Source organism: Lissotriton helveticus, chromosome 2_1 (assembly GCF_964261635.1).
Source record: "Lissotriton helveticus chromosome 2_1, aLisHel1.1, whole genome shotgun sequence".
In the NCBI taxonomy this organism is placed as follows: Eukaryota; Metazoa; Chordata; class Amphibia; order Caudata; family Salamandridae; genus Lissotriton; species Lissotriton helveticus.
This window is the reverse complement of record NC_136059.1, coordinates 1,344,568,953-1,344,589,867: the sequence shown is the minus strand read 5'-3', so window position 1 is coordinate 1,344,589,867 and position 20,915 is coordinate 1,344,568,953. Positions and strand designations below refer to the sequence as shown.

General features: G+C 43.8%; 1 protein-coding gene across 8 annotated transcripts in view; it reads left to right on the top strand.

The window, feature by feature from the left end:
- PTPN13 (protein tyrosine phosphatase non-receptor type 13) overlaps positions 1–20,915 on the top strand; it is a 1,030,035-nt gene that overhangs the window by 341,102 nt on the left and 668,018 nt on the right. For 7 of the 8 annotated variants that reach the window (XM_078676281.1, XM_078676285.1, XM_078676282.1 and 4 more), the window contains exon 7: positions 16,315–16,869. The exons of the other annotated variant lie outside the window; for it this stretch is intronic. In XM_078676281.1, the coding sequence (XP_078532407.1) occupies positions 16,315–16,869 (555 nt within the window). The remainder of the gene's footprint in view (positions 1–16,314; positions 16,870–20,915) is intronic. 8 annotated transcript variants of the gene reach the window in all.

Here is a 20,915-nt window from a genome sequence, read left to right as displayed (position 1 = left end):
CCAGAAGAAGAGGGTGGAGTAGAGGAGGCTGCCAGCCGGCTATCCATCACAGGTGTTTTTTTTTTTTTAACTTGGTTCAACTCCCCCACCCGCTGCCCCCACCCCACCACCCGGGTCCAGTATCAGCTGCTACTGGGCAGTGATGAGGGCAGTTTCTGTGCAGTTGTTGGGTCTGAAATCAGGTTAAGCGGTGTTGAGGTGTTGGTGGTTATTGAGCTATTTGGAGAAGCGTCTGTTGATGGTTTGCTATACCTCTTTTATACTAGAGAGAATATCTATTTTAACAGATACCTGAGGCGACTACTGAAAGGAGTTTCCCTTTTTAGGAGTCGTTTTCTTCTTGTGGGTAGTCTGAAAGCCGCTATTGGGAAAAAGCAATACCCTCCTGTTTTTTTCTGGTATGTTGGTACTATTGGCCTAACTGGAATTTTTCCAGTCTCTCCTAGGGACATCTCGTCTCTAGTTCCAAGGTAGGGTCGCAAGGCTGATTTTGAAGAAGGTAAATTGACATGTGAGAAAGGAGTACTTACTTTGGCCCTCCGAAAAGCAGCTAAACGGGTTTCTGCCCCTTGGTTCACTGAAGCACTGGCGACATCTCGACGGCAGTGCAAGGTGGCTGAGAGGGCCTGGCGCTCACAGTATGATTCCGCTGCTAGGTCTGCTTATAGGACGGCTGTGAAAGCTTTCCATCGTGATATCCTCCTTGAAAAAAAGGCTATTTTGCAAAGAGGATAGAGGCTGCCTCTAATTCGTGCAAAGAGATCTTTACTATCGTCAGGGAATTTACGGCCCCACGATCTAATTCGACCCAGGTAGCTCCTTCTGAGCCGTGGGTAAATGCTCTTGCCAACTTTTTTACCACCAAGATAAAACTGATCCAGGACTCTTTTCCCTTGAGGGTGGCTGAAGTACTTCCCAGCACTGAGGGTGGGTCAGTTCTAACGGCCTTTTCGGATTCAGTCTTGCAGACTTTCCGCCAATCTCAGTTTCTTCGTCGCTGGCACTTATGGCCAACCTTAAATCTGGGTCGCCTCTTGACCCATGCCCGGCCAAATTTCTGGCGAAAATGGCGGAAGTCGTAAATCCGTTGGTGAACCCAATTCTGAATCTTTTCTTGAGTGGGGGGGGTGGTCCCGCAGGCCTGGAAGCAGGCGATGGTCAATCCCCTTCTCAAGAAGCCTGGTCTAGACCCTGAGGCTTTAGCCAATTACAGGCCCATCTCTCTCCTCCCTGCGCTTGTTAAGATCTTGGAGAAGCATGTGCATATTGTACTCTCCAACTTTTTGGAATCCCACAATCTGCTGCACTCCACCCAATCTGGCTTCCGCCCCAACCTAAGCACCGAGACGGCGCTCTTGGAGGTGTCGGAAGCTATTAAAGAGGCACTGGATTCAGGAGGCAAAGCTATGCTCGTGATGCTTGACCTGTTGGCGGCCTTTGACACCGTCCCCCATGAGGGTCTCCTCGCCAGACTTTATGAGATCGGTCTGAGGGGGACAGTGCTCAGCTGGTTTAGATCATTTTTGGCTGGCCGCCGACAAACGGTCTGGGCCTCTCCTAGCTCTGCCGTGATGCCGCCTTTGGGAGTCGGAGTCCCGCAGGGCTCCGTGCTGAGCCCGACTCTTTTTAACATCTTTATGACCCCTCTGGCGGCATTGGCGGAGTCCTTTGGGGCCCAGATCGTATCCTATGCCGACGATACCCAGCTCCTCTTTACGTGCGGGAAAGGAGCAGATTTTGATGGAGAGAGTATCCGCGGGTGCCTTGGGGCTGTTTTTAAATGGTTCCAGCTTAACAGCCTCAAGTGCAACTCAGATAAATCTGAGGTACTCTTCTTCGGCTGCCGATCTGATCCAGACTGGCAGGAATGGTGGCCTGTCAATATGTTTCCTCCAGTGGGCTCTTCCCAGCTGGCAAAGAATCTGGGGATTAAGATCGATAATGGCCTGACGTTGAGATCACAGATCTTGGGTCTAACGGGAACATGCTTTGGCCTCCTCAGGATGCTCCGGAAGTTTCTCCCCTTGCTCTCAGAAGATCATAGGAAGACTACGGTGCAGGCCTTAATTGGTTCAAGACTGGACTACTCCAATGTCCTGTATCTCTGCCTGCCGGAGTACCTTCTGCAACGGCTGCAGGTGGTCCAGAACTCGGCTGCGCAGGCCATTTTTGGCCTCTACAGGCGAGCTAGAACTTCTGGCCTTCTGCAGTCGCTTCACTGGCTGCCTATCCGGAAGCGGATCGTTTTTAAGGCCTTGACCCTGGCCCACAAGGCTCTCCACGCTTCTGGAGCAAAATATCTCCAAAGGAGGCTAGCCTTCTACCATCCTGCCCGATCTCTGAGATCTGAGTCATTGTTTCTTGCCGCGGTCCCTCGAGTAAAAAGGGCCCGCATTGGAGGCCGTTCTTTTAGGCTGTTGGCACCACAGCTTTGGAACACCTTGCCCTTGGCGCTACGTGGCACTCTAATCTGTTGACTTTTAGGAAGGGCCTTAAAACCTGGCTTTTTGCTCTTTAGTGCGCTCTTCTTTTCTGTTGTTGGGGCCTCTTATTTTTGTGTGTTGTGTTATCTGTTACAGGTTTACAATAAAAGGCCGGGACACTCCATGGAGTAGCCGTGCACTATAAAAGATTTACTTAACATAACATAACATAACTTGAAATATAAACCCCAGTCTAAGTTGTTGCTTACCTGAATACTGCATCTTACAGGTTCTCGTAACAATATTTCTGGGCAAATGACAGCTTCCTTTGCAAGCCCATGTGTAAGGAAGAGTATGATTGCTTGAAAAGCTCCCTCTTGTACTGGCAGAGAAGAATATGGCTCCCAATGCACGCCTATGGCTGGACAGAATAAAATGACTTCCATTATTATCCAGTTTACGAAAGTAAGATGACTTCCTCAACTGTTTCCCAAGCTGGAGATAATACAAAGCATTGGGAGATCTCCTGGCTGAAAAGGGCAGAATGTCTTCCGCTGGTCCGCTCCATGTAGGGGATAGTATGATAGTTGCCCGTTCTGTGTGGTAGGCAAGAGCGGAATGGCTTCCACTAATCTTCTGAACTGGTGAGAGTTTCAACACATTCTCTACACTCCTTATGTTGCGAAAGTGGATGGCATCCATTAGTTTATCTTTGACAGGGTCTTGTTCGATGATTTACACTGCTCTCCGCTGAGGCCTTGATTATGTTTGGCCCAGAAAAGGGTGAGAAATATATGGCACCTGATACATTCTGTCACTGTGGGGACTGGAATTGATTGATTCAGATAACTAGCACCTCCTTTCCTTTATTGTCCTCAAAATGAGAAACAACATATGGATTTTGGTTATAACTGCTCGAAAATCTGCACATCTGAATACTTCTTGGGTATTTCACCCCCAGAAAATGTTAGCAGGTTTAACCTGACGAAATGTGTCATGAGACAAGTGCAAGGGAGGTTTGCGTTGCTTATGACTCTAGTCATAACTGTGATATGTTAGGTTAGTGCACATATTGCCATTCATTTGGCTCACTGTAATCAGACCTGAGAAGATGAAAGTAGAATGGCTTTGCCTAATTTCTGCAGGCTGCGCTAGGAGAGTACCATGCCATCAGTGCCATTATCACCCGGAGCATGAGAGAGTAGATGTTCTTCCACCCTCATCTAAGTGGGGGGGAGTTTGATATATAATGCTGCTCCCTTTTTGGCATGGTCCTTTCCACCCCCAAGAAGCCTTGTGCCATATGTAAGGAATTTTGGGTTCATGAAGAGACTGCGTGGAGCTAAGGCATAAGGACAGTTGAGGAGATTGGTTTCTAGGGAGAGACTGTATGTGAGGCTTTTGGGAGGCGAGGCATATCGAGCGAGTGTCGACAGTTTGTTTACATCAAAAGACTGTGGAAAGGGCTGTGGGACTCGGACCAACTAGGGACCTTGGTGCACACGTGCTAAGTACAGAAGTGGTTTGGCGCTAAGTAAAAGACTATTATCAGAAGTCTGGGGCACAAAAGCGGACTTAGTGCAGAGAGCGACAGCATGGATGGACAGTTTCAGGTAGAATGAGGCACGGACTCGGTTAGTGGATGTTTTGTTGTGTTTACCGTATGAGAAGCATGCCCTCTCCATCTATCAATGTTGAGGAAAAAAAGGGACTTTAAGAGATTGTTTACATTTTAAGCCATATAATAAATATATATAATTTATAATATAATAAACCATTTAATGCTTTTCAGTGCTATATTGCTGTTTACAGATAATAGCACTGTAGAAAGTGTACCTTAATTTAATATAATTTCCAGAGCCCCTTGAACAGAAATGTTGTACATTTGTTAAACCAAACTGTACACCTGAACTTCAGAGTGTTGTTAGTAAGACGTTTCAGCTTAGTCTGGTATTATGGGCAGAATCCGGTATTGTAACCAACATAAGTAATATAACTCTGGGATCCTTTGCAGTGAATTATAGGTATAGTCTTTCCTAGAGGTGATTAAACCTGGTGGTGTTTACAATTCTATATTTCCTTTTTGTGCAAAAACATATTGCTCCCTCATCAGCATTGCTAGTTAAATATGTAAACGAGTTGCTATATATGAGGCTTCTGTGGCATCAATCACCCCCTAGTGTTGGATTATTAAGGGCTTGATTTAGATCTCAGTGGACGAGTTACTCTGTCACAACGGTGACTGATATCCTGTCTGTCGAAATATAAATCCCATAATATCCTATGGGATTTATATTTCAGCGGACGAGATATCCGTCACCCTTGTGATCCATTAGCCCATCTGCCGAGATCAAAATCTGGCCCTAACTAGCATTGGGCCGGATTTATATTTCGGTGAACGGTTTACTCAGTCACAGTGGTGACTGATATCACGTCCGTCTGAATACAAATCCCATAATATCCTGTGGGATTTAAATTTGGGTGCACGGGATATCCGTCACCGTTGTGATGGAATAACCCATCCGCGGAGATCTAAATCAGACCCTAACTAGCTATGAGCCGGATTTATATTTCGGCGGACGGTTTAATCTGTCACAACAGTGACTGATATCCTGTCCGTCTAAATATAAATCCCATAATATCCTATGGGATTTAAATATCAGCGGACAGAATATCCGTCACCTTTGTGATGGGTAACTCATCCCCAAAATCTAAATCTGTCCCTAACCCTCATTTGTAGCTCTGGCCACTCGTGTAGACATGCCCCAGCCTCAGTCTTTCCATTTATATCTGAGGTGGCAACAGACATTTTTTGTCTGCACTTACATTTGTATTTTGATCCAACTTCTTGAAAAAGAGCAGTTAAAAAAAATTATCAGTTATAAGAGTATTTTTTGCATTGTAGAACAGGTTTGGTCCATCATTTAGTTCTTAAAGTATTTGACTTCGCTTCGTTTTAGGACTACTTCATTCTCACTTAAATACATTTCCTAATAGAAAGGTACCAAGTTTTATCCACTCTAATGTTTGCGAGATTGGTTTCATCTTGTTGCATTTTGACAGGAGATAGAGATTTTACAGACTTGCACTTTTCTCTGTTGTTCTAATCATTACTTCGGACTTTCAGCCTTAGTCAGCTCTTGTACAGTAAATGTGCAAGTCTTTCTGCCAACTTGGAAGCTGGGTTGTGCTTTATTGTTCAGTTTTGTTCACATCTGTGTAATGTAGAAAAGACTAGTGGAACTGGTGGGATGAAGGACATGGTGGGCAGCAGCGTAGATGCTCTCAGCCCAACAGTTAGGAACTATGCACGTGGTGGCGTGGGAGGCTCTCTGGACGCCAGATATGATTGGTGAAGATGATCATGTAACGGGATGGCTTTTCCATCACGTCAACCTGATTTCATATGTTGGCTGTTCGAGTGTACCGCTTTCCAGCTGCACAATATAAAGAACTTTAGCATGTTTATTATTTTCACACACTTTATTACTAGATACAACAAAGAACATTCAATGACTAAGGCTGTAAAAAAGCTGCGCAAACTAGAGTTGTGTATTCGTTTATTTGTTCTCGGTTATCACTTGGGAATTGAGAGGAACGGGATCTTAAAAATGCAGTCACACTGTCAAGTTTTAATGATACTGATGGATATTCCACACTGTAACCATTGAGACAGGACAGCCTACCCACCAAGATAGTTCCTCAGTTACTTGATTATACAAGTGATGCCTCTCCTTGACACAAAGAGCAACTGTTGAGTTGCCATGAATGTTGAGTACTCTTCTGAAGGTGCCAACCCTTGGGCTGTTATGATGGTGTTTACAGTGAAGTTTCTTTGGTTGTATGGGCTGATAATTGCCGTTGATTCATTTTCTAAAAGAAGAATTTATTAAATCTGATGATCATTCTTTTTTGCTGCCTTCGATTTCCCTTGATGGAGAATTGTGATATAGGTAAAACTCCCTTTTTTTCCTGTGGCATGCCGAAATTGGCTTAACTGTCTGACAGTATTCTTCCCTCCGCCATAGCTCCCACATACAAATGCTAAGAATGGCTAACTTTAATAAAGGTACTGGTACATAGCTGTAAACAAATTAGGTGAGTCAGAGCAAGGCCTGCTTTGAACCATTTGGATGGGTGTAGCATAGCAAAAGGTCCTGTTCTAGAAAAGCTGACTTTTTTGCAGGTCTGGCATTAGGTAAGACCTTTTTATTTTACTATATTAAATATACCATGTAGTTACTTTTGTGGACTTTATTCCAGCCTTCTTGATCCATTAGTGTATTGTGTCATTCACATTTCTTGTCCACCCACTACATCACATAGCTTGGGGCATTGAGTCAGTCCCCTTCAGCCTCTGGCCAAATTCTCTGTGAGTAGCGACACTCTGCTCTTCCACAAGAGTACATCTGCACACAAAGTAGGTCTCTTTAGTGCCAGGCATAAGTGTCAATGGTGTGCTTTATGAAACCTAAAAAAAACCCTTTGCTTTCAGCCAATATTTATTTTGTATGGACAAGTAACCGGCAGTACCCTCACCATTACAGTTTTATAAAAAATCCAAGCACTGACGAAGTGACGAAGCCAAACGGTTAGCAGCCAACGCCAGACCTTTTGGCTTTGCCAGTGCTTGTTTAATTTCCTTTCACTAAGTACACAATGGCATTTACAGGTACAATAGGTAACAAGTTCCTTCCTTTAGACCCTATTTGTCGTGTGAATAAATCCTGTAAAATACTAGAACTTAAAATTAAAGTGTTTTGATGCCTTAAATGTGTGGTACTAGCCAGATGTGAGCTAAAATAGTATCCATGTGGGGAACGGTAAATGCGAAACTGCATTTATCGCAGGGCAGACATGGCTTGAGATGTCCCGGTGTATTCAATCATTAGTGCTCCCCAGGTGCTTTTTTGCAGTCAGTAGAATGTAAAATAACTAATAGCGGATAATTTTGTGAATCTGTGTCCCAAAGATTATCTTTTGAAGTTTTTTTTAGCCCAGGGCCACTCAGTTTGGAGATAGTGTGATTTACTCGACCAGGCCTTTCCATTTGTGTTTCTTTTAAAGTACAGTCAATACTATGCGTATCATTGCACACGCGAGCGGTTAAGCCAGGCCTAACCGTAGCAGCACAGCTCTAGTATTGTCTTGCTGCTTCAGTCAAATCCATACTGTATCTGTTTTCATTTCAGCTCTGGGCCAGAGTTGGGCGCCAGAAAATGTACTTGTGGTAAATATAAGGGCTGAATTAGTTGGAGAAATGAACTGTTCTCAAACGCTTGCCCTCGGGCTGATGTGGTCCCACCTTGGGGAAACATATTCGAGGAAGCTGACAGCTGGAAGCTTTCCTTAAATCACATCAAAACAAGAGCCATCTACTTCTACTGTTTTGGCAACAGAAGCAAAAGACGAGATTATCCTAATGTGCTGTCATGGGCAAAGAAACCTCGCATCTGTGGTGGATCATTTCAGGCACAATAAAGTGAAATGTTTTCTTTCATAGCACCACGAGCCTCTGGCTAATTGCCAAGTACATAATCTCGAATGTATATTCCCCATCCCTCGTGCTTCATATTTACACTATCTTTCCTAAAACATATTATTCTTCTAAGTGGTTATTGAATTATATCCACACGGACTTCAATTGAAATATAAAGACAGGGCTTCATGCAAACGGTAAAGAATTAGTTTCAAGAGCATTGTACGTTTATATAATTAATCATTTATTCTTGGGGAAAAGTCTTCATTTCAGGGATTTGTTCTGGCGGTTCTATCTTGAGAGCAGGGTGCAGCACCTGGGATTGCTTCGTCCTGTCCCACCGTTAGAGCAGGGAGGAATTATGTGTGCAGCTGACTCTCAGGACATAAGTCTGATTCCCCACAAACCAGCTTTTTTCAACAACAACAAAAATATTGTTCTATTCTTTCCCCATCCCCAGTGATCTTTCCTCAGTTTGGTGGAAAAAGAGGGCTCGCCAGAGGAGCTTCAGTTGTTTTGTAAAGGATAGCAGTTAACTTCAGGATGATGAAGCTGAATGTTAGTAACCCACAGATACACGAAAAGCGTATAGGGCATCATTCGATGGCACCTTCGGTAGATGGGGGAGACCTAGTACCTGTCGAAGTAGCTAAAAAGAGACTTCGTTACCAAAGGCGGAGGCAACAAAATGTCAGTGCGCCACCCTGGAATACTAGAGCCTGTGGGATTTTATTTAAATATGGCACTTTTCATAAGGGAAGGACTCTTTAAACTCATGAGAACTAATAAAATCAATTTCTTTTTTTACTATCAACTTTTTTAACTTTGGTGATTTTTGTTAAGATTATAGTTTTTGTGTCTAGTTTGACTGCCACATCCCACTGCGTTGATAAGAAGCTTTGCTTTTGAATTCATGGAGTTATTTTGTATTCCTTTAAGAACAGTGAAAGACAACAGAGATATATATTTTCTTGCATGTATGCATATATGTACAGAACGATATACTTATATTTACTTGCATGTACACCTACATGCACAGAAATAAATAGAGATGTACATAAATGACTTACTTTCCTGACTTCGTTAGCAGTGCTTCCTGGGGGTCTGTACTCCCAGCTTGTTGGTTTGCCATAAAAACAACGATTTAAACAATTTCTGTTGTTTTAGTTTTATAAAGTGCTGCTATCACAAAGCCATGGTATTTTAGTGCTAGTAGAACAATCAGAAGAGGGTCTCGAAGCATGTTGTCTCTTCCCAGGGATATTACTCTGAACAACACATTAAATACCAGAAATGGAAAACGTTAAACATTGCTTCCCACTGATGGGGCCGGATTCCATATTCTAGATTTACTTAGGAACACCTGGCCGATGATCTGTATTGCCTTCTAAGAAAGTGTAGAGGGGAGAAAACAATTTACGAATAATACATTTCCCTTCCCCATGCGACCAAAGGACTACAGACTCTCAATTCAATTTTTGCTAATTTATTATAAGGCCAAAAATAGCATAACATAGACACACCTCAATATAAGATTATAAAGATACATGAATACTAATACAGACCCAAGTCTGCGGTTATAGTTCATTCGTCACAATGGGCACGGAACAATGAATTCCAATATCCGAACACAACTGAGTATAGAAGCTGTATCCAAATGCCTTTTCATTTGTATTTCAGGAATTAAAGAATAGTCTGTCCCTATTCTACTTCTAGAGTGACATCTCTACTTAGCTTTCCAGTTGAATTCCCCTCAAAAGGTGTCAGCACGTGTTGACTTCTTAAGTAGTACACTCATGTTGAATGGGTCAAGTAGCATAAAGCTACAGAGCTCGTTCTAAGATGCTCCCTTTCCTCAGTCCAGAGCAGAAGTACCCCAAACTGTCCCTGTACCTAATACAAAAAGACAAAGTTACACCCCTAACAGGTCACATGGTAAGTTATTCCGTGAACACCTCCTTTGAGTAACGTTCCACAAACTCTAATTAATTGGGCTCTCTCCAACGAACTTGATTCCCAGGTTTCATCAGGCATGGAAGGTGTCCTCCCTTCTCTCTGTGCTGGCTCTTCAATGACATTCCTCTCCTCCACATGTACCTTCTTAAATCTAAAATAACGAGGTTGAATTCCTGCACCTGCAGTAGGGGTGAAGGGAAACTTTCTACACACAAATAAATTCTAATCAACTTATAACTCGAGAACAAACAAGGAGAAACTAAACTTAAGAAAAACAAATGTTAGGCCTACAAGATTGGCTAACCTAGGAACGTTCGTTAATGCACTCCCATTACACAAGTCTCTATACGAATCCTTTATAAACAGTGGATACATTTATATTGCATAATATTCATAATTAGGGCTCCCAATGTTATGGTATTTATTTTTGGGACATTTCTGTCTGTATTTATCCATATTTCTTTTTTGCTAATTTTGTCTGTATTTATCCATATTTATTTTGGGTTTCGTGGAGAAATGAAGCTGAAATTAGTATATTTTCACATTTATTCAACAAATACATTTGCACTCATGCTTGAATGCCTACCAGGTTTCAATGCTGTGAACATCCGCAGAAGGTAAATCAATGCACTTATATGAAAATATGAAAATTTCAGTATCAACCATGTGGTTATCTACAGCTGTTAAAACCTCTTTGCTAAAATCCCTTTATCCCCCCCCTCCCCCTCCACACCTATCACCTATCACTCCACACAGCTCCTGGCTTGGCAGTCATGGCCGGACAGTATTTAGAATTACTCAAAATGCAACCCAATTTCCGTTTTTTTCCACATTTTAAAATAATTACAGACAAGAAAACACATGTTTTCTGTCTGTTTTTATCTGCTGCCAATTTTTTTTAATAAACTTGTGCGGAAAAAAACATTGAGAATGTTTGCATCATTACCCTTAAGTTAAAGAGACTCACCTTACAACACTGTCCCTACACATGGGTTCTTCGTCTCCTTCCACTAAAAGCTCATAGAGGTGCATAAGAACAATTGTGTAGCATATTTGTTTGTATGTAATTGTGAGTTTTGTTAAGGCTAGCCTATTATCAAAGATGGTTAGCTCTTGCAAAAATGTAATATATTTTACCGAGTATATGTCATTGCTTTCCTCTGCGGATACTATAACATTGAAGTAAATTGTAGCGTTCTGATAGGAGACCAATTGGATAGTGGTGGGAGCACACCACTCCTGCAAGAAGGAGAGCATATTTTTTATTTAAAAGGAGAATGTTCCTGGGACACGCCAGGATTTAAGATTCTCATGTCATCTTTGCCCATGTACCCCAGAGCTGCTTAATCTTTTTAATTCGGAAGAGCAGTGGGGATTAAAAAAATATTTTTAGTTTGGAGTTCAATTTCAGCTCAGTTGTCTTCATCTCCAATGGTGACGTTTGACCAAGGGTTTTTGGTGCATGTACGGTCATCTAGCTTCCAGCTGACCTGTGTTTGTTTTCATGCTGGCGCACCTTAAAATCACTGAATTCCTTCAGAATCCCGCCCCTGATAATTTCAGTGAAAAGCCCATTTGGGCAGATAGATATTCTAATCAGTCACTCTCACCTGCGACTATATCTTCCGATTGACTTCCTGCTTTTTGATACTGATTGTAGGACGGGCAGGTTCACTTCCTTCAGTTGACCAATAACCAAGTGAATTGATTTGGAGATCTTAATAAAAAGGTAAAAACAATAAGGAGAACAACTCCTTTTCAGCAACATACAAACGAAAAATATAGTATGCACAGTTTACGACTGCCTACTTTGAAGTAAAAGATTGTAATGGTAAAATCCCTGGTCTGAATTTTTATATAGACTCCGCTTCTATTCAGAAGTCATCCAATCTCAGTGAATCTCAAGGCAGACCAAATCATTAACTGATATGTTCTTGCAGCCCCTGCTGGCATAGTGATGCTACAGGGTTTAAGGATTACCCCAAACAGGTACATGTCTATTTCCAGATTAATGAGCAACACTAACAGCTACTAACGCTTATATCAACATCAAAAGCAGAGAAGGTGTAGATAAGCAACACATTATTCTCAGAAAAACTTTCTGAGGGCAATTGAAGCACATCACGTCTTCAGAGTCCCAGACCTCTCCGCCTTCTATGGCCATAGCTTCTATTTGAACATGGAATATTAGCAGGACACAGGGAACCCCTGTTGTGTGCAGATTAAAGTTGCTGAATTGATTGGAGTGCCAGTGCTTTCTGATATCTTGACTGTAAACTATGTCCCTTGACTACTACATGGCAAAACCAAATAGTCAATTGTAGTTACAAATGACACTTATTTAACCTGAATGGCGTATGATGGATTTAGAGACTGTCTGTGTTCATAGGTTTCGACTATTCATTTTTAGCTTTGTTTTTTTTTTAAACCTTAGTAATTGTTCTACAGGCTTTAAGAAACAGTGAAGACTGTTCTGACATTGAGAACGGAGTCATCTGTAGAGATTACACATGGTAAAAGTTCCCAAAATCTGATGGACAATCCACTTTGTTGGCTTTGCGGTGTGACTCCAGTTCACTAATAACATTTTTGAAGTTGAAGCAAGTTGACAACCCTGTGTAAATCACCATATTAAAAAAGGCTGTGTGGCCCCCATCCCCCATAGCGTTGAGTAATCGTGCCACGGTCACATTTAGCAAGGAAGGGAATGCAGAACCTGATGCACCTTATCAAGCGAAATAACAAACAGGATTATCTGTGGGGTAACATCGTAGCTGAAGAAGTCTATATGGTCCATGTCTGGACCGTGGCCTTTTCTACTTGTTTTTTTTACTGGGCATGGCTTCTTCCGAAGAACTTTGACGATTTTATCATTGGCCAAGCAAATCAGCCTGTCTTGGTTGCGTGACCATCAACTTTCTTTTATGCAAACTGTCAAAAAATTAGTAGCGTACTTCGTTACTGACATGGATTTCTGGCGAGTTAGAATGCGCTCTCCTCTGTCTGGATAAATTCCAGCACCACAGACAGTTATTAAAATTGGCTCCATTCTGTAGCCTTTTCAAGCTCAGAGCAACAAACTGTCTTTTCTTATCGGCTGTCATTTACTTCTGCTCACTCTAGGCATTAGCACGTATGGTGCTGTTGTTGGTGTTGCCCCCTTTTAAGTTCTACCAGCTCTTTCTTTTTTGCCACTCTACATTCCTGATCATACCATTTAAGAACTGTTGAGCCTACCAGGTTCCTGCGTGGTTTTGTTAAGGCTTCAGCCAGCATCTGAAAATTTCCGAGAAGGCAGTCAAGCAGTGAGAGAGTGTAACAGGCGCCAGTTCTGACAGTCCAACGAAATGTGGAAAGATTTGCTTTATCATCGGAAAAGGCTCTCCCCCCCATAGTATGGCAATCCCACTTTATCCTTCTTCTGTTATTGTCCGCCTTCAGATTTTCTTGTTTTTCCGAACAAAGTATGTTAGGCCAGAACTGTTCTCAAAACGGAATACTCTTAAAATAACCCTTCTTTTGGGTATGTCCCGCAGGACGGCTGCTATTATGGAAAAGCTCCCCTACAAGTTCAGGGGCATGGAACATCACTGTTACTTCCCATTGCTTTGCCAGTCTTTGTCCCTCTTTGTCTGAACCAGCAACACACCATCGTCCTCGGCTTGTAGCTGGAAAGACATAAGAAAGTGTTATTGGCTGACCTGACCCTCTGCGTGAAGTTCCAGCAGTATGGACAAGGACAATGCTACTTTTGCTTTACTGGCGAAGGGAGGTATGATGACGTGCTCTCATCTACTCCTCCCCACGCAAAGGGGGAAGGCATTGCTAGAACTATCAGCAATTGTCCCACCATTGACATGGGTAAGGATGAGATCACCAGTTTCAGAGTCTTAGAAGATAGTGGTTCTACTTGGAGAATCACTTCACTGATAGCTCGAACTACCCTCCTATGTACCATCTCACGAGGAACCTGAAAGTGCTTGTGATATCATAAAAGCTGCATGGGCTGGATTTCAGTGCCCGCCTAGGCTGTATCTCCGCATACATGCCGGCCACCTTCTGAAAGTCCCCTTTTCTACTTGTGTGTTTTAAAGATTCAGCTAGTGGCTTTGTAATGCCACATATGCAGGCACCTAGGTCAGTATGTTTCTCAATCAAGATGGATAGGTGGTTGCCATTTTGAAAGTGTTTGATAAAAATCAGTCTCTGCTTTAGGAGATTTTTGTCCAATATCCCAAACCTAAAGTCTTGAGAATATAGGAACATGTTTATCTATCCATAGGCCTTTGTTATCTACTCTTAGTGGAACACTGTATGAGGCAGGAGATGTAATCTAGTGACTGCAGCTGCAGACTTGTAACAGGGGGAGCCAGGTTCAAATCCCAGTCTCTGCTCGGTTTTTAGTGATTCTGATCAATTCTCTTAATCTCCCTTGTAACTTAACAATAAATAGGGTAACATAGTCCGGTTCTGCTGCAAAGCACGCTTATTCCCTTGGACTAGGATCACATTGTCAAAGACCTGCTAGAAAGTAGTTGCACAGTCTATGGTAGCTGCTCCACACTGATGAGGTATGGATCACAGTAAGTCTGATTCTCTTGGTGATTGGTGTGACTGCTGTTTGTATGCACAGATGTGGTCTTTGATAAAGGGTCCAATGCACACGCTTGGTTGGTGCCTTGTGTTAAGTGTTTGTGGTATGATTTCTCAAGGTGAGTGTTTCATGAAATGTAAAATCGAAGTGAGAATTTATATTTCCCACAAGACCACTTTGTCTCGAGTGTTTATGAATTCCTAACTGCTGCATTGTTGGATGCTACAAGATTTGGTATGTTGAGGATTACCATATACCGTTTTAAAGCTGGCATAGTTGCAACTAGGTACATGCGGATGCAGCCATCTTGTTTTTACTGCTACAGTAAGAGTAGGACTGTAAAGTCAGCAGGAGATGGATGTGTGCCACAGATGTGAGATAGGCCATTTCCGCTGGCAGAGTCTCAGTATGCACGTGTCACTATACTTGTTGTCAAAGTTGCGCTGGCAGGCTGCGTCATTTCCTTCAAGTTTGTATTTTGAGGTGTAGAAATTGCTGTTTTACTATTGCTCATTGGGTAAAAAGTGATATGTGATGGGTAACATACCTTGAGGGTATTTGAGGTAATGTTTGGTGTAAGGACACTTTAACAGCCTCTAATTTCTAATATTTTTAAAATGGACTTTGCTTGGTACATGTGTCAGTTGTCCTGTGTTGCTAGATAGTGAAGAAGTAATCTGATACCTGCATTATAATTTTATATAAGTTGTTTAAACAATGTTCTAAAAGGACATTGTTAAACTAAAGCAATCTTATGGCTAATGTTTGCAGTACATTAAAATGGAATGTTGATGCTGGCAGTTGTTTCTTTAGGTTTCGCATACACATTACTTGCGCTGTGCTTGCAAAATCTAGTGGTTAGAGCCCGCCCATTACATACTTTTACTTACCATTGGTTGGTTCCCATGTCACTCTCATTTTCTTTCTTCCTGTTGGTCACTGTCTCCTCCTGCCTCTAGCGTCCTGCTTGGATTCACATTTCATCCTTGCTGTGGAGCTTGGACCAAGTACTGCTTCTGACAGCCAGTGTCCCTCCACTGCCCATGCACTTGTAACATACCTCTTTTTTTTTACTTTCCAGCATCCGTATTCTTTTCATTGCATGCCTGCCCTTAATTGCACCTCAATTCCATCTCTGCATGCTGCTTCACCTTTTGTTGCTGGCCTTTCCCTCCCACCACCTCACTCCTGTCACTGCATGCCCCTCCCCCACCCTACATAGCTTGTTTCAGATTGCGCAAAGTCGGCTGGCAGGACTTGGAGCACTTTACATGAGAACCAGTTACATTACACAGGGACACATTGATTTTGACAGGCTCGGGGAGATGAAATGATTTCCCCAGAATTGTAGGACGTTGAGCTGGCCCGAGACTTGAACCTGGTTCCTCAGCTCCAAAGTCAGCAGCTCTGGCCACAAGGCCACAGCCTCTCCATGCTCAGTCGTCCAGCTAGCTGCACTTTGACACGCTGGTAACTCCAGTGGCATTTGTTCTAGAATATAAACTGTATATTAATTAAAGGAAAAATAACAATTTTAACCTGTTTGTGCATGCATAGCTTAAAGTAAAAAAAAAGTTTACTTTAAGCTTTGTAGCATAGCAGCTCGTACCGCTGTGCAACACTTGAAAAAAACATTGACAAAGCCAATAAATCTTGCATAGGCAAAACCTATTGGCTTTGCCAATGCTTGTTTTTTACAGGAATTTCATTGGGTTGATGGCTCCTGAATGTAAAGGAAATCTGGTATTGTAATATTGTATGCAGCATATCTGAGGCAACTGCAATTTTTTTTATGCACAACCCTTTACCGTTCCAATGTTAGCTCCACGCAGTACCTACATGATGGATTTTTATCATTCCAGGGAGAAGCACCGCTCATGAAGCCTTACACATACACATGCCGCCATTTTCCGAATCCCAGCAGGCGTTGCTGAACAGGGGGCTCAGTAAGTCCATGGGGTTCCTCGCCTACGCTGGTGGCCAGGACGAGGAGGACTCTTCACACTGCACTGCCTCCGACTGCACGTCTGGGTATGAGGAGTTCAAGGGCCCGCACCCTCCGTACCCTCACCGGCTGGATGACTTGGAACGGCACAAGATGCCCAGCACTGACCAAGCGGCACAAAGGAGGAAGAACTGGGCATCCTCCGTGGACTTGCGATTTGTAGTCAACAAGGCCCTCAACCAAGAACTTGCCTCTGCAGAGCCCAACAGACTCCAGGGCCACCCTGAGAAGATGGGACTGCGGACCGCAACTCTCGCCGGGGCAGGGGGAGATCCTTTCAGCCTCCAAACTCTGGACCAGGAGCGGCAGGGGCCTGATAAGCCCGCTTCGTCTGCAATAACAAGTGCCTTGGACAGAATCCGCCAGCGACAGAGGAAGCTGCACTTGCTGAGAGAAGCAATGAGTGTGGAAGGTCAGTTTTTTCTGTTAAATTTGAAAGAGTGTGGGTCTTGAATGCTGTAGCCTCAGGGTCATATTCCTTACTCAGCAAGGAATGTGGCCAAACTTGAAAACTAGGGTGGTTGAATACCCTGAGGAAGGGAGCGGAGTAGCCGGCTCCATCCAGACCCACATGCTTGTGGGTCCACTTAAAATGCCTAGTCAGTGGCAGATGTTTGAGTGACTTTACCTGCGGGCAGTGATTTACAGCCAATGACCCAATCATCTGTCATATCCGTCACCTGGCCTTCTGGTTGTACAGGTGAAACAGATGCTTTTGAGACTAAGGGCCTGATTTAGATCTTGGTGGACGGGTTACTCCGTCACAAAGGTGATGGATGTCACGTCCGCCGAAATATAAATCCCATGGGATATAATGCCATTTATAGTTTGGAGGATGAGTAACTTATCCGCCAAAATCTAATCTTACTTTGTTATAATAAAATGGAGGGGGGCTGGGTGAGGGGAGCTGGCCACCGGATGATTATTCTTACAAGAGCCCCCAGCTGCTGTAAGTGCTGTTCGACGGCATGCTAGTGAAGCCAAAGTGCACGCACTCGAAGCACCTCTCACTGCGGGGACCTCACATGGTCAGAGGCAGGGCACAAGTCGTAAAAAAGGAAGTGGGGGGACGCTGTCACCGGAAGTGACGTCACGACATGAAGTGACGTCACGAAAGGTGCTGAGCTCCTCGTTCCAGAGAGGCGAAAGAGTGAAGTCCAGCTGTTTGGCAGGGGGTATGGCTCCCCCCCCCCCCCCCCCGTAAAATAAGTGGGGGGACGCCGTCCAACTGCGTGGTACCCCGACTTGAGCCCTGGTCAGAGGTGATGTTTTAGAGTCATGGCTGTTTTACGAAGTGCAAGTGTTTTTATTCTTTTCATTGAACTTCTAATAGTTGTTATGGGTTTTTGTCAAATTCGGAAGCCCGTTGACCTGGACAGCGGCTAGCTTAGCCTACACGCCCGTATTGTTTACATGGAGTTCTATAGTGGCCTGCCTGCTGCATTATGTTTGAGAATTTGCATGCTGGTTGCGTTGTTCTTCAGGAGTGCGTGGCTGTCCCTCCGTTGTTGGCCTTGGGGCACGAACGAACTCTTGCAAAGTATTGCCTATTAGCAATAGGAACTGGACGTGGGCCACCTTTTAATCCTGTCATGTGTCCAGAGGCTTAAGCAGTGCCTCACGGAAGGAAATCGGCCCCTGGCCGCTCTTTGAATGGTGAAAGTGAGCAATAATTTGTGTTTCGTGGGCCCCTCAGGGAACTGGGCCCGGTGCCACTGCACCTGCTACACCAATGGAAGCTACGCCCCTGGATTTGCCCGTGCTCACGTGGAAAGAGGCCCAGAGCTAGTTTTCCACAGACTGAGATTTGTGCTGTGCACGCGCTAAACGTCAACTCTGTAAATTAGTGACGAGGTGCTGACGACACAACGAAAAACCGAGTGGTATAACCACTACTCGTGCTCATTCCGTGGTAATATCTGTATTTAAAACCGCGTGATTACTTGAAAATATGGCGCACAGCGTCTCACATGCGTACAGAAACAGAACCGGACAGTCGCACAGCGCAGTCCCATAACTGTACACAAGTATACTTACTCGAAGAGCGTGTGGAAGAGATCCCATTAAAATGAGTCCTTGAAACAAGGCAAGAGAGAAACTACCTTACGTTTGAGAAAAGTTGAGGTAGCAATAAAAATAGCCGGGAGCCATTAAATTATTTCAGAAAGCGGATATAAACGGGGTTGGAGTTTGCAGCCAACAGTCATTGTTTTCTTAACTTTAAATTGCACACATTCCGAAGTTATTGAATATCCTTATTTATAGATGGATAAGTGAAAGAAAATGGGGTTTCCATACCAGTAGCGGCACTGCCACCTAGTGGCGAGGATCACTTATGAAGAGAAAGTGAAGTCTGAGGACCGCGCTTGCAGTCCCAGCCTTGTCCTTTATAAACCTCGTCCTCGGTATTGCAATATTTATATAGCGCTTCCATCCCTCTGCGGGGCGTTGAAGCACGAGTCCACGGGGTTAGCACGTTGCACCGCGTAGGGTGCGCGTGTGGAAGGAAGGTGTCTTTGGATCGTATATGTGGAGTGTTTCCAGATCCGGCTTTAGCGCTTGTGGCGACAGGTGTGACAATGTTTGTTGGCGCCCCACAATGACCACCTCCGCCACGGATTCCCTTACTACCACCCTATAACAATGCCCCTCAAGTCTCCATAACCACACTCTCTCTCAGATGCTTTTAATTAGTGTTAGAACGCCACTCATACCAGTGTAGGGTGTCGGAGCACTTTACATCCCACACATCACACACAGAGACACTTAATCATAGGTGTGTAAATCAGTGCATAAGAAACGTTAGTTAAGACAGAGGACTACAAGGTGTAGGAGTCACATGTCCTCTATACAATATAGTTTGAGTGCTTGGTCTGGAGAAGCACAATCACATTTAAATCTTAACACAATCGTAACACCATGGTTGGGGGTTCTCTTTAGTAATAAGAATTGATTTCTACGCAAATGAACCCATGTTACAACATTATGATCATGAAAGACTAGCAAAAATCACAACGCTGTAGCCTATATCCTGCAGTTTGCATGCAGCTCTTTGATGACAGTTAATTTCTCACTGTTCTACATTACAATTTTAACTTACGAACTGCAAGTAACAATTGGATCTCTCTCACAAAAGCAGTAACCTACTAATCTATTTACGTTATATTCTCTGTGTGATCCGCATGATACACATTCTTTGCAGCAGGCATATGAACCCTCTGTGCTACCTAACGTGTCACAACATCCTCTAGATAAAACTCTGATCTCTTTCTCTCTCTAGCTCCAGAAAGAACGTTAATCACCAGAGTTTTTGTGACACTTTTATTGTTGCCGGAAAATTGTTGGTGGCAACTAACGCAGCAGCAGGTGTTTTTAAAAACATAATAAACGGCGCTCCCACCTGATATCAGCGCCCGGTGAAGTGGACCCAAGTTGCACCGCCCTAGAGCCGGCCCTGAGTATTTCCATGTTGTATCTGAAGACCACAGAGGTGTGGATATGATTATTATTATTATAAAGCTTGTAAAGCGCATGGTTACTGCAACGGAGTGTCCCCACGCTAGGACATCGCAGACCACTGCAACTGGCAGTACCCCCTCCCCCCCGCCCCAGGCCCACAGGCCATAAGATGCGAGAAGGCCTACTACCAGCACTAACGCCAATCCCCAGAGGGAGATTGAAAGAGCCTGGTTTTCAGTTTTTTACGGAACATTGTCTCCAATGGATATTTCCTCAGTTCCATAGGTAAGTTATTCCAGGCTTTAGCCGTGAGAAAACCAAAGGAACTACATCCTGACCATACCTTACAAACCTTGGGCACGACCAGCTTAGCAGTGCCCAACGACCTCAAATTCCAGGTAGGTCTATAGGCAGTGAGTAGTGGGCGCAGATACCGTGGCCCTTTCTCGTTGAGGATCCTATGGCAGAAACACAATGCCTTAAAGGTGACTCTAGCCTCTATAGGGAGCCAGTGTAGTTTCCTCAATGCTACCCCCACCAATGCCCACCTAAGGATATTCAGTATCACCCGGGCCGCAGCATTCTGGACCTTCTGCAAAATGTTCAGATTTCTTTTGGTCGCCCCCAGATAGAGAACATTGCAGTAATCCAGACGGGACGTAATAAAGGCCTGCACAAGGGTCCTTTTGGTATCTAGTGACAGTAAATAAAGGATTTTAAGCAACATTCTAAGAATGCCAAAGCAAGTTCTGGCCACAGCTGATATCTGCTCTGTAAACGATAGGGTATTGTCGAACCAGACTCCCGAATTCTTAACCTTAGCTTTGGGAGTCAGAGTAGGTCCCAGTTCCTCCAGCCACCACAAATGTGACCATATGGAGGGCTGCTTGCCAACTACCATCACCTCCGTCTTTCCTGCATTCAGTTGCAAGCAGCTGAACTTCATCCAGTTTGCAAGATCACTCAAGCAGGCCTTGAAATTAGATGCCGCTCCTGCCT